Source organism: Hypanus sabinus, chromosome 3 (assembly GCF_030144855.1).
Source record: "Hypanus sabinus isolate sHypSab1 chromosome 3, sHypSab1.hap1, whole genome shotgun sequence".
Taxonomy (NCBI): Eukaryota; Metazoa; Chordata; class Chondrichthyes; order Myliobatiformes; family Dasyatidae; genus Hypanus; species Hypanus sabinus.
Window position 1 is genome coordinate 50188411 of NC_082708.1, and position 13129 is coordinate 50201539.

At 37.9% G+C, this 13129-nt stretch overlaps 1 protein-coding gene across 2 annotated transcripts in view; it reads left to right on the plus strand.

The window, feature by feature from the left end:
* The window catches only part of cwf19l2 (CWF19 like cell cycle control factor 2), a 146194-nt gene that overhangs the window by 87907 nt on the left and 45158 nt on the right, over nucleotides 1-13129 (plus strand). For both annotated transcript variants that reach the window (XM_059964303.1, XM_059964302.1), the window contains exons 10-12: nucleotides 833-937; nucleotides 7211-7330; nucleotides 10530-10667. In XM_059964303.1, coding sequence (XP_059820286.1) covers nucleotides 833-937; nucleotides 7211-7330; nucleotides 10530-10667 — 363 coding nt within the window. The remainder of the gene's footprint in view (nucleotides 1-832; nucleotides 938-7210; nucleotides 7331-10529; nucleotides 10668-13129) is intronic.

Sequence of the window (13129 nt, forward strand, 5' to 3'; positions counted from 1 at the left end):
GATACAAGGGACAAAATTGGTCTACTTAAAGATCAGTCTGGTCTTCTATGCAAGGAGCTGAAAGAAATAGATTCAAATGGATTTTTTCAGGGAGACAGACAGAGTCTATAGAACTAAGGAAAAACAGTTAATGAGATCTTGGACCATATCCAGATTATAGAAGAGGAAGTGCTTACTGTCTTGAGGCAAATTACCAGGACCTGACAAGCTTTCCCCTCAGACTTTGTGGGACATGGGTCAGGTGTCAAAAACGAATCTTATGAGTAACTTGGGAAGTTGTAGACCAGTGAGCCTGATAGCAGCAGTAGGTTAATTATTGGAAGGTATTCTAAGGGGCAGGATGTACAAGTGTTTGGACAGATAAGGGCTGATTAGGGAGTGTCAACATGACTGTTTTATTTTGGTTTGAAGTTATAGACCTTTAATCTACAAGCTTTTTGTGCATAGAGTGTACCTCTTCTTACTGAAGTCTGTTTATGTTTTTTTCGGTTAGGGTCGGTGAAGTCTTTTGGCACTGTGGTCCATTGAGTTGCAACCACTTCCAGCTAATCCAACTCAGGCTAACATGCAAATAATTCATACCATGTTATAAGGGATTCATAGAATTGAAAGCTAATTATTAATTGTGATTTTATTTGGAATTACTTATCTAAAATAACAGAATAATGACAAAAATGCTAATATAAATAAATGCTTTAATGTAAATCCCCTCTACTACATTGAACCTTCTTACAAATGTGTTATAAAAATGTTATATTTTAAAAGGGAATTCAAAATACTTAGCTAAAATAGAGAATGTTTTAACTGCTAAGTCTTGAACTTATTTTTTAAGGAACTGGCATCAAAACTTAAGGCCCAGCTGGAGGAGGCTCGGAAGTTGAAGGAACGAGGAAAAGGTCTTACACCAGCTACAACACTGAGGAGGACTGACACTGTGGTAAGAAAGGAACTCATAGCTGATCTAGGAAAGGTATATCAGTGCTGATAAGCTGCTGTATTATCTTGTACCATAAATTAATCTTGTTGTGCCATGTTTGTTTTCATTCAGGCCTTCATAATTTCAGAATTATCTCAGTTCTGTATAAAAATTGCTTTGGTCATTGAATTGCATTGAAAAATGTTTATATAAAATACAAGGTTAATGGTGAGATCCATTTTTGATGAGAAGTGGACTTGCAGTCTGGTCACATTGAAATTGGTTTAAAAAGCTTTCATTAATTATTTCCAAGTTTCCAAGCTCTGAAATAATTTCCTGTGGGTGTTTTATTATGGAATATCATATTGACTTTTTTGACCTGTACCACACACATATTTTTAAAAACTTTCACCTATAATTTAAATTCTATTTTTGCTTCATTTTTCAAAAGGTATTATTTAATTGTGATAGTCTGATAGAAGGAAAAACTAGTTTTAGCTCTTCTTATAATTCTGTGATGAAATCCATATGGGAGAAACACCACGATAATACAAATTATGAGGACAGGGTTAAATTATGAGGACAGGTTGCGTATGTTTTCTGAGGTGTAGAATATAAAATAATTATAGAATATTAAAAAGTTTGAGCTCATTTAATTTTTTAAATTGAATAAAGGTATTTTGAATTGAATAAGTTGAACAAAGTAGGATTGATACCATTTCTTATCTGCCATGAATCCAGGACAAAAGGGCTTAATTGTTTTTAAAATTAAAGCTAGGCCATTAAGGGATGATGTCATGATGTACTTCTCTCAGCTTTGACAGTTATTCCATTTTCATGTGTTATCATGGATACCGCTCCATAAAAGACATACTTCTTAATCTGGAAATTTTCAGTGCACAGATAATTACATGGCGGTTTATATAATATATGACAGTTTTAATTTTGTTTATACATGATTTATATTCAAAGTAATTGCAATAAAGTCATCTCTGGAGACATGGGGACTATTAACTTCTTAAAATCGTAGGTCAAGTTCACTGGATAAATGCTCTTTTTTCCTAAATAAAAAACACTGACTTTGCTTATACAATAAATCAATATGTCACATTAAACATGATATTGAGTACGAAATGGAAATTACTAGGGGACTCTGCCAACATCACTGGAACTCAACATATTTGTGTTGTTAAAAATGACCATCAATCTTTTAGATCCAGATAAAGAAATATTGGTGAACTAAAATATCATACTTGTTTAAAATTTTAGAGGTAAGCGACTTTGATCTTCCTTGTAATTTGCCCAAATGTAACTAAACTATTTAATTAATGGGAAAAGTATTCAAGTACATATCAGATGTTGTCCTTAAATTTCGTTATACTGCAAATACCTTGAAGTTGCATGTTGTAGAAATATTGCTACTTTTAATAGCTTCTTCATCAGTGATGATGTAGGTTTCTGGCAAATCCAACAAAGTTAGTAAAGTGAACTTCCTGCTTTCAACAGAACTAGAAGATGGAAATTATCAGTAGTTTTTTTTTACAATATTTTTTTTTTATCCAGAATTTGCAGATGAACCTGCTCTTTCCAGACTTATAGGCTGTACTTGTCTGTTATCTTATGTTCTGATGTTGTTCTTCTCTTGAATCAAGTAGTGGGTCTTTCTCAAATAATGATGAGTCAGAGTACAGAAGGGAGAAACAACCCTTACCTCAATATCAACAAAAGAGCTGGCCATTGACTTCAGCAAGGGAGGTAGCGCACATGCTCCTGTTTACATCAATGCTGCTGAGTCAAAAGGGTTGAGTGTTTCAAGTCCATAGGAGTGAATGCCACTTCTGCTCAAGGTGGTGCAGAGCTGCAGTCTCCATCAAGGTCGTGGCTTGGAATTGTATGTTTTTTTAGGTTCATAGGAATGGATTTGGGTACAGAGATGGCATTTAGGAGTCAGGTTAGGATTTTCAGGACAAGCATGTGGGGGAATTAAAGAACATGCTGGTCTTAGCCTCCACTGCGTGCTCAGAGGCCAGCGACATGGACTCGGTTGGATGTCAGGCAGGCAGACTAGTAAGGAAAAGGACAGGGTGCCCCCCAGGTCAGAGAGTTGCCAGCGTGTTCCGGGATCCGAGTGAGTCATAAGGGACATGCCAGATTTGGGGTTGGAGTTCTGCTTGGGCAGATGGCATGTGTGATGCTGACCCCTAGTTAAGCAAATCAGTGAGACTGGAATTCAAAGCCCAGTGTTTGGGTCCTGTCAGCGGTGAGTCTCAAGATCAAGGCCTGGAGTTTGGGTCCCTTGTCGTCATTATCGGTGAGTCCTGGGTCGTACTGAAGATTGAAGCACAAAATTCAATCAGAAATCCAGATCAAAGCTCAAAGTTCAATCAGAAATTCAGAAATCGAAGCCTGATGGTAAGAGGCTCAAGTTTATGAATCTCTTGTCAGTCTTCTGGGGAGGTCAAAGACCCAGTTTATGTGAATCCACAAGTCTGCTGGAAGCTGAAGATAACTTGTACTGGCATTAGTGCCCATGGTTAGGTAGGAGGGAGGAATGGGCTTGTTTTGCTCTTGATCATTGATACGTTCTGTTTTGTTGTGTTCTGGGTTGTTCTGCCAACCATAGTGGGCGTGATATGTTGGTGCTGGAATGTGTACATCACAGCTTGGGATGGCAAGTGCATTATAAATGACTGCAAAACATAGAACGTTGTTGTACACAGCTCAGCATATCACAGAAACCAGCCACCCCTCCATTGGTGCTGTCTACACTTTTCTCTGCCTCAGTAGAGCAACCAGCATAACCAACCCCAGATATTCTCCCTCTCCCTCTCCCTCTCCCTTTTCTATCGGGCAGATGATAGAAAGCCCTGAAAGCACGTACCACCAGGCTCAAGGACAGATTCTATCCCACTGTTACATGAGACTATTGAATGGTTCCCCAGCATGATAAGATAGACTCCTGACCTCATAATCTACTTTGCTGTGACATTGCACTTGTCTGTTTATCAGTATTCCACTTACTCTTCATTTTCCACACTGATACAGTTCTCCCTTGTACTACCTAAATGCACCATTATGATGAATTGATCTGTATGCACAGTGTGCAAGACAAGTTTTGCACTGAACCTCAGTACATGTGCAATAATAAACAAATTCACCAAGTTGCTGCAAATCTCGTGTTTATTTTTCCAAGTTCAACTAGTGTAGAATATCAGTTTTATTTCAAATACAACAAATGACTGTAAGAAACAAAATATTCATTGACATTGTTTAAATATTTTCATTTCAAAATGCTCTTGTATTTCAATATTATTTTTCATTTTTCATTGTTTTATTGAATTTTCGGTTAAATTTTTATCCTTGCCAGCTGTAACTATGGGCTAAGCCTGGGGACATGGCTTAGCTTGCAAATAGTTTTTCCAGTTATTTCCTGGGCATAGCTTTTTCTGACTTGGCCATGAGACAGATCATCTCTGACCAATGTCAGAGAAACTTTTGATGATATAATGGCTAAAGCTAGTGAGAGTTATGAGAGTTAATAAGCAGTCAGATAACCAGCTTATTGGCAAAGTTGGAGCACTTGGGCAAACAAAAATGGACATTGATATCATGACCTGAAGTTGACTAAGTAACAGACAGCAGTTGTGATAATTTTTTTTGGGCCGGAGGGTGGTAAACAGTGGTGTTTCTCCGGGACTGGTGTTAGAACCAGTGCTTTGTCAGATATATTGTATGTCAATGGCCTAAGCTTGATAGTGTAAACCACCATTTTTAAACTTGCTGGTAACACAAAAACTGGCAGCATTATGATGTGCAAAGAGGATAATGATACATTATTGTGGGATATCAAAAGACTGATAGAAAAGGGAAATGGGTAGGCATGTATCAAATAAAGTTTAAGGCAAAGAAGTGTGAAGCTGATGATATACATTATGAAAAGAGAAATGAGAGCCAATATATAATAAAGGATGATTCTAAAAAGATGCAAGAATTTGGGGATTTGTAGATATGTATGCATAAATCATTGAAAGTGGTAAGGCAGGTTGAGAAAGCAATTATTAATGGAACATAGAATATAAAAGTAGAAAGTCATGCTGAATCTTTATAAGTTACTGCTAAAGCCTCAACAGGATCATTGATTTATGAGAATAATGAAGGAATTGCAAATGTACAGTAGGTTAGGGAGGCAGGATCTGTTTTCTTGAAATGAAGACTGATGGGAAATCTATTCATGTTATATGAAATGATGAGGAAATCATGAGAACCAGTAGTGTTGTTTCCCACCTGGGCAGCTTGTAACATCATTGGCATGGGGAAGTTAGCTTTTTCTTAATTGTCTGAGCAGAGCTGGCTGAGAAGGTAGATTTTGAAGATGAATGGAAAAAAATATATACTTTTTTTCATATACTGTATTGAGTTCAGGCTATTCCTCTTAAATTATGGATGCTTCCTGCTTGAAAGATGGGTGTCCATTCAAACTAATGACTCACTGTAGTCAGTTCTGCTTAAGTTATTTTAGTCTATTATTGGTTTAGTGACTTGCACTTATGTTGGTTAAATGTTAAAATTATCTTGCTTGGATACAAAATAGAACATAGAAAGCATAGGAAACCTACAACACAATACAGGCCCTTCGGCCCACGATGCTGTGCCAAACGTGTACTTACTTTAGAAATTACCTCGGGTTACCCGTAGCCCTCTATTTTTCTAAACTCCATGTACCTATATTGTATCCACCTCCAGTACCGCTGCAGGCAGCCCATTCCACGCACACACCACTCTCTGCATAGAAGAACTTACCCCGACATCTCCTATGTATCTACTTCCAAGCACCTTAAAACTGTGTCCTCTTGTGTTAGCCATATCAGCCCTGGGAAAAACCCTCTTACTATTCACATGATCAATGCCTCTTATCATCTTCTACACCTCTACCAGGTCACCTCTCATCCTACGTCGCTCCAAGCAGTAACGGTTGAATTCACTCAACCTATTCTCATTAGGCATGCTTGCCAATCCAAGCAACATCCTTGTAAATCTCCTCTGCACCCTTTCTATGGCTTCTACAACCTTCCTGTAGTGAGGTGACCAGAACTGAGCATAGTACTCCAAGTGAGGTCTGATCAGGATCCTATATACCGTAGCTATAACATCACCTCTTGGCTCTCTGGATCAATTACAGGCTCTCTTGAAGGCTTATCTACATACTCAGTCAGGAGACCTTACTGAACACACCTACCAAACTCCATCCCATCTAAACACCTTGCCCTAGGGAGATGCCAATCAATATTGGGGAAATTAAAATCTCCCATCACAACAATCCTGTTATTATTACACCTTTCCCGAATCTGTCTCCCTATCTGCTCCTCAATGTCACTGTTACTCTTGAGTGGTCTATTAAAAACACCCAATAGAGTTATTGACCCTTCCTGTTCCTAACTTCCACCCACAGAGACTCAGTAGACAATCCCTCCATGACTTCCTCCTTTTCTGCAGCCATGACACTATCTCTGATCAGCAGTGCCTTCTTTTGCCTTCCTCCATGTCCTTTCTGAAACATCTTAAGCCTGACACTCTAAGTAGCCATTCCTGCCCCTGAACCATCCAAGTCTCTGTAATGGCCACAACATTATAGTTCCAAGTACTGATCCACACTCTAAGCTCATCCGCTTTGTTCATGATCCTTCTTGCATTAAAATCGACACATCTCAAACCATCAGTCTGAGCGTATCCCTTCTCTATCACCTGCCTATCCTCCCTCTCACACTCCCTACAAGTTTTCTCTATTTGTGAGCCAACTGCCCCCTTCTCCGTCTCTTCAGTTTGGCTACCACCCTCCAGCAATTCTACAAACACGCGTTTGTAGTTTAAACTCTCCCCAATAGCCTTAGCAAACCTCCCTGCCAGGATATTGGTCCCCTTGGGATTCAAGTGCAATCCATCCTTTTTGTACAGGTCATGCCTACCTCAAAAGAAGTCCCAATGATTCAGAAATCTGAATCCCTGCCCCCCGCTCCAATCCCTCAGCCACACATTTATCCTTCACCTCATTCTATTCCTATACTCACTGAAACATAAAAAATAGATGGAGGAAAAGGACATGTGGCCCTCAAACCTACTTTGATATTTGTATAGTTATGCCTGATATGATCTCTAGCATATAGTTCATTTCCCTGCCTGATCACATTTTATAAAAATGTGCACATTGCAACTTCCTGCGTTATTGTACAGTGATTTTAAGAGTTGGAATAGTATAAATTATTAAGTGGTTTGTGTCTTTAACTTTTTAAAATCTAGCCATCAGATGAAGATCGTAATGTCGTACTTGTTCGGACTGATCCGTCTGGGAGAGTATGGCCTGTTGATTCTCCGGCAGAAATCATGATCCAAGCACAAGGGAAGAAGAAGAGACAAATGGTAAATTGCAGATAATCCTTATTAAGATTAATAGTTACTACTTAAAGTCAAAACATCTGTAATTGCTTCCAAGATATTGGTTGGACTTTTTGCTAAGAGTCAAAGTTCCACTTTGAATAAATTTCAGAGTATGTTGATGGTGATTTCTGCTTTGACTATTCACTGAGTTCTAGGACCATCCCTCTAGCCTAGCTCAAGAATGTTTCCCTTCCAGTTCTTTAAGCTGTTACCCAAATCTGAGACTGATATTTATTGAATTCTATTGTAAGGGATATATAGGTCCTTCTTATTTAACATATTTATTTATTTATTTATTGAGATACAGGGCAGAATTGGCTGTCCTAGCCCTTCGAGCCAAGCCGTTTAGTACTCCCTGGTTTAATCCTAGTTTAATCACAGGACAGTTTACAATGACCAGTTAACCTACTAATTGATATATCTTTGAACCGTGGGAGGAAACTGGAACACACAGAGGACGTTCAAGCTGTAATAGCTTTGCACTAACTACCACGCTTCCATGGCGCCCTAGTTACTCCTCTTCATTATAAACTGTCCTTCCCTACTTGAGCCAGTCAAGGAGGTGATACAGGAGCCTGAAGACCCACACTCAATGATTCAGAAACAGCTTCTTCCACACTGCCATCAGATTTCTGAATAGTCTGTGAGCCTATAATCACTACCTCATTATTCCTTTTCTTATGCACTCTGTAATTTATTATAACTTTTTTGTCTTTTACTGTACTGCTGCCAGCAAACAACTAATTTCATGTCACGTGAGGCCGTCATAATAATTCTGGTTCTATAGCTGACACCATCTTTTAACTCTCCTATGAATCCTGTCTATTGCCATCAGATGATATCCTATCTGCAATGCAGACAAAAAGTCTGATGTTTATAACTTCTAAATTAATCCAAGTAAAGTTTTTTTTTGGAGAAAATATAAAGTAACTGATAACCTGATTAAAAAATGTTATTGTATCAGGTGGTGAGTAAAACAGTGTAAATGATGTGTAGTTCTCTTCATGAACAGTGTAAATGATGTGTAGTTCTCTTCATGAACGTCATTATAAAAGTGTGGTCATTATTACATTGTTGTTTTTGGGAGTTTCTTCTAGTATTGCATGTGCAATACCTAAAAAAAAAACTTGAGCAACTGGAAAGAGCTTTAGTTGTCCTAAAGACTTGAAAAATGATCATTGTCATTCTCTTTCTTGCTATCATAGCTGTTTTATTTTACACTATTCTGATTTTGTTAAGATTTTGGTTACTTGCTCTAACCTCTCTCTATTTAGCTCCCTCTCAAATTTTGTCTTATAATAGTCTGTTGATATGCCTTCATATTTTACTAATGATAAAGGTGCTCCATAAAGGTTAAATATTTACTTGGATACCTTTCATCATATTGAATGCAAGGAGACAAGCAACCATTTTAGACAATATTAAGGAAGAGTGGCAGAAAAGTGAAAAAGGACCAACAGAATCTTAAAAAGAATAAATAACAAATGACCTTAAGGTACACTAAAAAAAATCAAGCAATACTAAAATCACAGGTGAGTTCAAAAGAGTGTGCAAATTTCGATAGTGGATGAAAAAATCATGGCGTGCCATGTGTACAACAAAACGACCACAGAAATAGTAATGAAGGAGACAGAAATAATATGAAAAAGAAGTTATTAACGGAGGAAAAGCAGGCAGGAAAACTCTTGAAAAGAAAATGTGACAAGGGATATTGGCCGCTGTCAGTGGGGAACTTTGACAAAGTATCTAAAATACTTTTTAGTTAATTTTTAAAATTAATCATTGGTCTAAATGTCCAGGTAGTTGTATCAGTGAGGTTGAGCATGCAGTTTAGAAGGCAAGTTGTACCTTGGCCTTTATTTAAAATGGGCTGGAATTTAAAATAGGGAGGTATTGTTACAGTTGTATAGGATATAGTTGGGGCTACACCTAGAATAATACACATTTTTGATGACCCAGCCTAAAAAGAGGATGCAGTAAATTTCAAGGTGCATAATTAATTCTTGGGATGAGACATTTGTCATGTCAAGAGAACTAGGCAGTTTGGGTCTGTATTCCCTGTAGTTCAGAAGAATATTCAAACATGTAAGATCTGATGTTGGCTTGGACAGATGTTGGGAGAGTCTTAGACAAGAGCCATAACTACAAGATAAGGGGCCAGTCATTTAAAACCTAGGTGTGTAGAAACAATACTCAGGGGGTAATGAGTCTCCGGAATTATCTGTCCCCAAATCATTAGGTGTATTTAAGATTAAAATAGGTAACAATTTCAAACAAGGAAGTCTGAAGATGCTGAAAATCCAGAGCAACACACTCACAAAATGCTGGAGAAACTTAGCAGGTCAGGCAGCAGCTATAGAAAAGGATAAACAGTCGACACATGGGCTGAGAGCCTTCTTCAGGACCAAGGAGGAAGAGAGAAGATGCCAGAATAAAGAGATGGAGGCAGGGAAAAGAGGCTAGCTGGAAGGTGATAGGTGTAGTCAGGTAGGTGGGAAAGGTCAAGGGCTAGGGAAGGAAGAATCTGATGAGAGAGGAGAGAGGACCATAGGAGAAAGGGAAGGAGGAGGGGATATAAGCAGAAGTTATAGGCAGGTGAGAAGAGGTAGAAGGTCAGAGTGGGGAACAGAGGAAGGGGAAATTTGTTGCTTGGAAGGAAAAATCGATATTCATGCCATCAAGTTGGGGGGTACCCAAATGGAATATAAGATGTTGCTCCTCCACCCTGAGGGTGGCCTTCTCTTGGCACAAGATCGACACGTTGGAATGGGAATTGGAATTGGAATTAAAATGTTCGGCCACCAGGAATTTGTAAAATTGAGGAATTGAGGGTAATTGGCACAGAAAAAAAGTTGAGGCCAGCCTAGATTAGCTATGATTGTATTGAATAACATGGCTGGATTGAGAAGCCTGATAGCTACTCTTGCTCTTATTTTCTTTTGATTTTGACTTGTTTTGAAAGTTTTTGAGGTCCTAATTCTGTAAAAGCATCTTAATTTATAAAAAAGGAACTTGTGTAATCATGTTATATTTTTTTCTTATCCATAATTTGTTTTCCTCAGTTATTTTTGCATGCTATGAATTTAATAATGCTTTAATATTGCTTCCAAGGTGGATTGATCTAGAAATGTGGTAGCATTTTATATAATTGATGCAGTTGTATAAAACGTGTTTGTTTCAGATTGAAACTCACCATGAAGGAGAACGGATTAGATACTTTCAGGATGATGATAATCTGAGTCTACAAGATTTGGTTAGACAAGAAAAAATGGCAACTGCAGAAGATCAAAATGAAAGGTTCTCACGGATGGCTTCTAAAGTAAGATTCACCTTGCAGTCAATGTATGACACTAGACTATCTCAATTGCAGATGCAATATAGACTCTTGTATATTACTTAGACTATAATTCTGTTTATTTGCAATGTTATTTTTTTGTAAATAGAGCCAATTGTAAACTGCAGGCTGCAATGAAATCTCGTAACCGGCTGTTTTACTGCATTCTCCTTTTGGCTTGTGAAGGATTAATATCTTGACCTAAATTTCACCCGGATTTTATTTCTTAAAAGCCAGGTACAAGATCCTTTCCCTTTTACAGAATAAACTTTGTTGCGGAAGTGAAATACTAGTTCCTGAAAATATGAAATAAAACCAGAAAATAATGCAAATACTGTCATTCGGTGATCTTGACAGTACAAGGTAACAAAAGTAAAAATGTAGAATTTAGTTAATATCACTCTACAAGACAGCTGGAATAAACAAGCTGTAACTATTTACTATCTGAAATTATTAAACTCTGTGTTGTCTCCAGTGGGCTCTAATGTGCCAAAGGGAAGACTATCTTAAGACATACAGTATAAGGTTTTTGCTATCTTATTCATGGATACATTTCAAAATGATGTTTCAAATTTTATGTGGGAATTGCTCCTGTCCAGGTATATTTGTAATACATTTCTCAAAATTCCAATTTTTTACAGGGAACCCCTTTATTATTTTGGGGAATGTATATATCATAAATTTCCTGACAATAACTGCTTGGTGCCTTGCTATAGCATTTTCTTTCCCACTGATAGATGGTCTTCAGCATTGTGTTCAGCTGAGCAAAAGTTGTTTTCTCTCCTCCTCTTGGCATCGACTTTCCATAGTTGTCCCTGACAACAGTGTATGAATTTGTGAAGAATGAATTTCTAAGTGAATACTGCAAGATCTGTTGAGTACTTAAGCTGGTTTACAGCTTGTGTCGGTACTACTTTTGACAGAATGAGATCTTTTGAAGCTATATACCTGTATATTAGAAGACAAAAGAAAATAATAATGTATTTTTCTTTTAATATAACAGTGGACTTGGCAATCATTATATTCAGACTCTACATAGTTCAAGCACTGATGAAATAAAGCTCTGATGCCTTTCAAGGAGATTATTAATCTGTCACATCCTTAAATAACTTCTCAGTGCTTAACCTCCGATGGACAGGGACAGAAATGTCCTGTTTAGTTGACTGCACGAGCATTTCATCAGTGAGTGCACAAGTTATATATCCCACTCACAGTCCTCTCCAACTCTTTTGTGTTTTGTGTATTCTTCATTGTGGGGGAGAAAACATGGATGCATAAATTAAGGTTGTGTGTTTATCCAGTGGATATGGTCCACCTAGTGAGAGTGAGTATGATATTTTAAATCTATGTTCCCGGTCTTTGAACCATCCATTTACCCACAAGAATAATTTCTGTCTGTTCAGATCATAAGGCATTGGAGTAGAATTAGGCCATTTGGCCCTTTGAGTCTGCTCCATTCCATCATGGTTGATTTATTATTCTTCTCACCCCTTTCTCTTGCCATGTAACCATTGATGTCCTTACTAATCAAGAACCTATCAACCTTCACTTTAAGTATACCCAGTACTTGGCCTCCATAGTTGTATGGGCAGTGAATTCCACAGATTCACTACCCTCTGGCTAAAGAAATTCCTCCTCATCTCTGTTTTCTGAGTCTGTTCCTTCTGGTCCGAAACTCACCCACTATAGGAAATATGCTCTCCACATTCACTCAGTCTAGGCCTTTCAGTATTGGATAAGTTTCAATGAGGTCGCCCATCATTCTTCTGAACTCCAGTGGGTACAGGCCCAGAGCTATTAAATGCTTCTCATACATTAACCTTTTCATTCTTGGAATCATTCTCATGAACCTCCTCTGGACCTCATCCAATGTCAGCACATCTTTTCTTAGATAAGGGGCTCGAAATTGCTCACAAAACTCCAAGTATAGTCTGAATAATGCTTTATCAAGCCTCAACATTACATCCTTAACCTTATATTCTAGTCCTCTTGAAGTGAATGCTAACATTGCATTTGCCTCCCTTACTACCAATTCAACCTGCAAGTTAGCCTTTAGGAAATCCTGCACAAAAACTCTCAAGACCCTTTGTTCTTCTGATACTTGAATTTTCTACCTGTTCAGTAAAGACTCTCATTCCTTCTACTGAAGTGTTTGACCAAACACTTCCACGTGCTGTATTCCATTTTGCACTTACTTGCCCATTGTCCCCATCTGTCTAAGTCCTTCTGCAACCTCTGCTTCCTCAACACTTCTATTAATGCTTTATAAAGCATTTCAGGATGTATGTTGTATACATTTCTCTTAACATTAAATAAACCTTTGAATTCTGTTCGGAAAATTATTAACACATCCCTTGTGTTATGTACCCCATAACTGGGTCACTTACCAGCAAAGATAGAGAGGTCTGTTGAAGTCTGATGGTACTATTTTAATAGTATTTATTGAT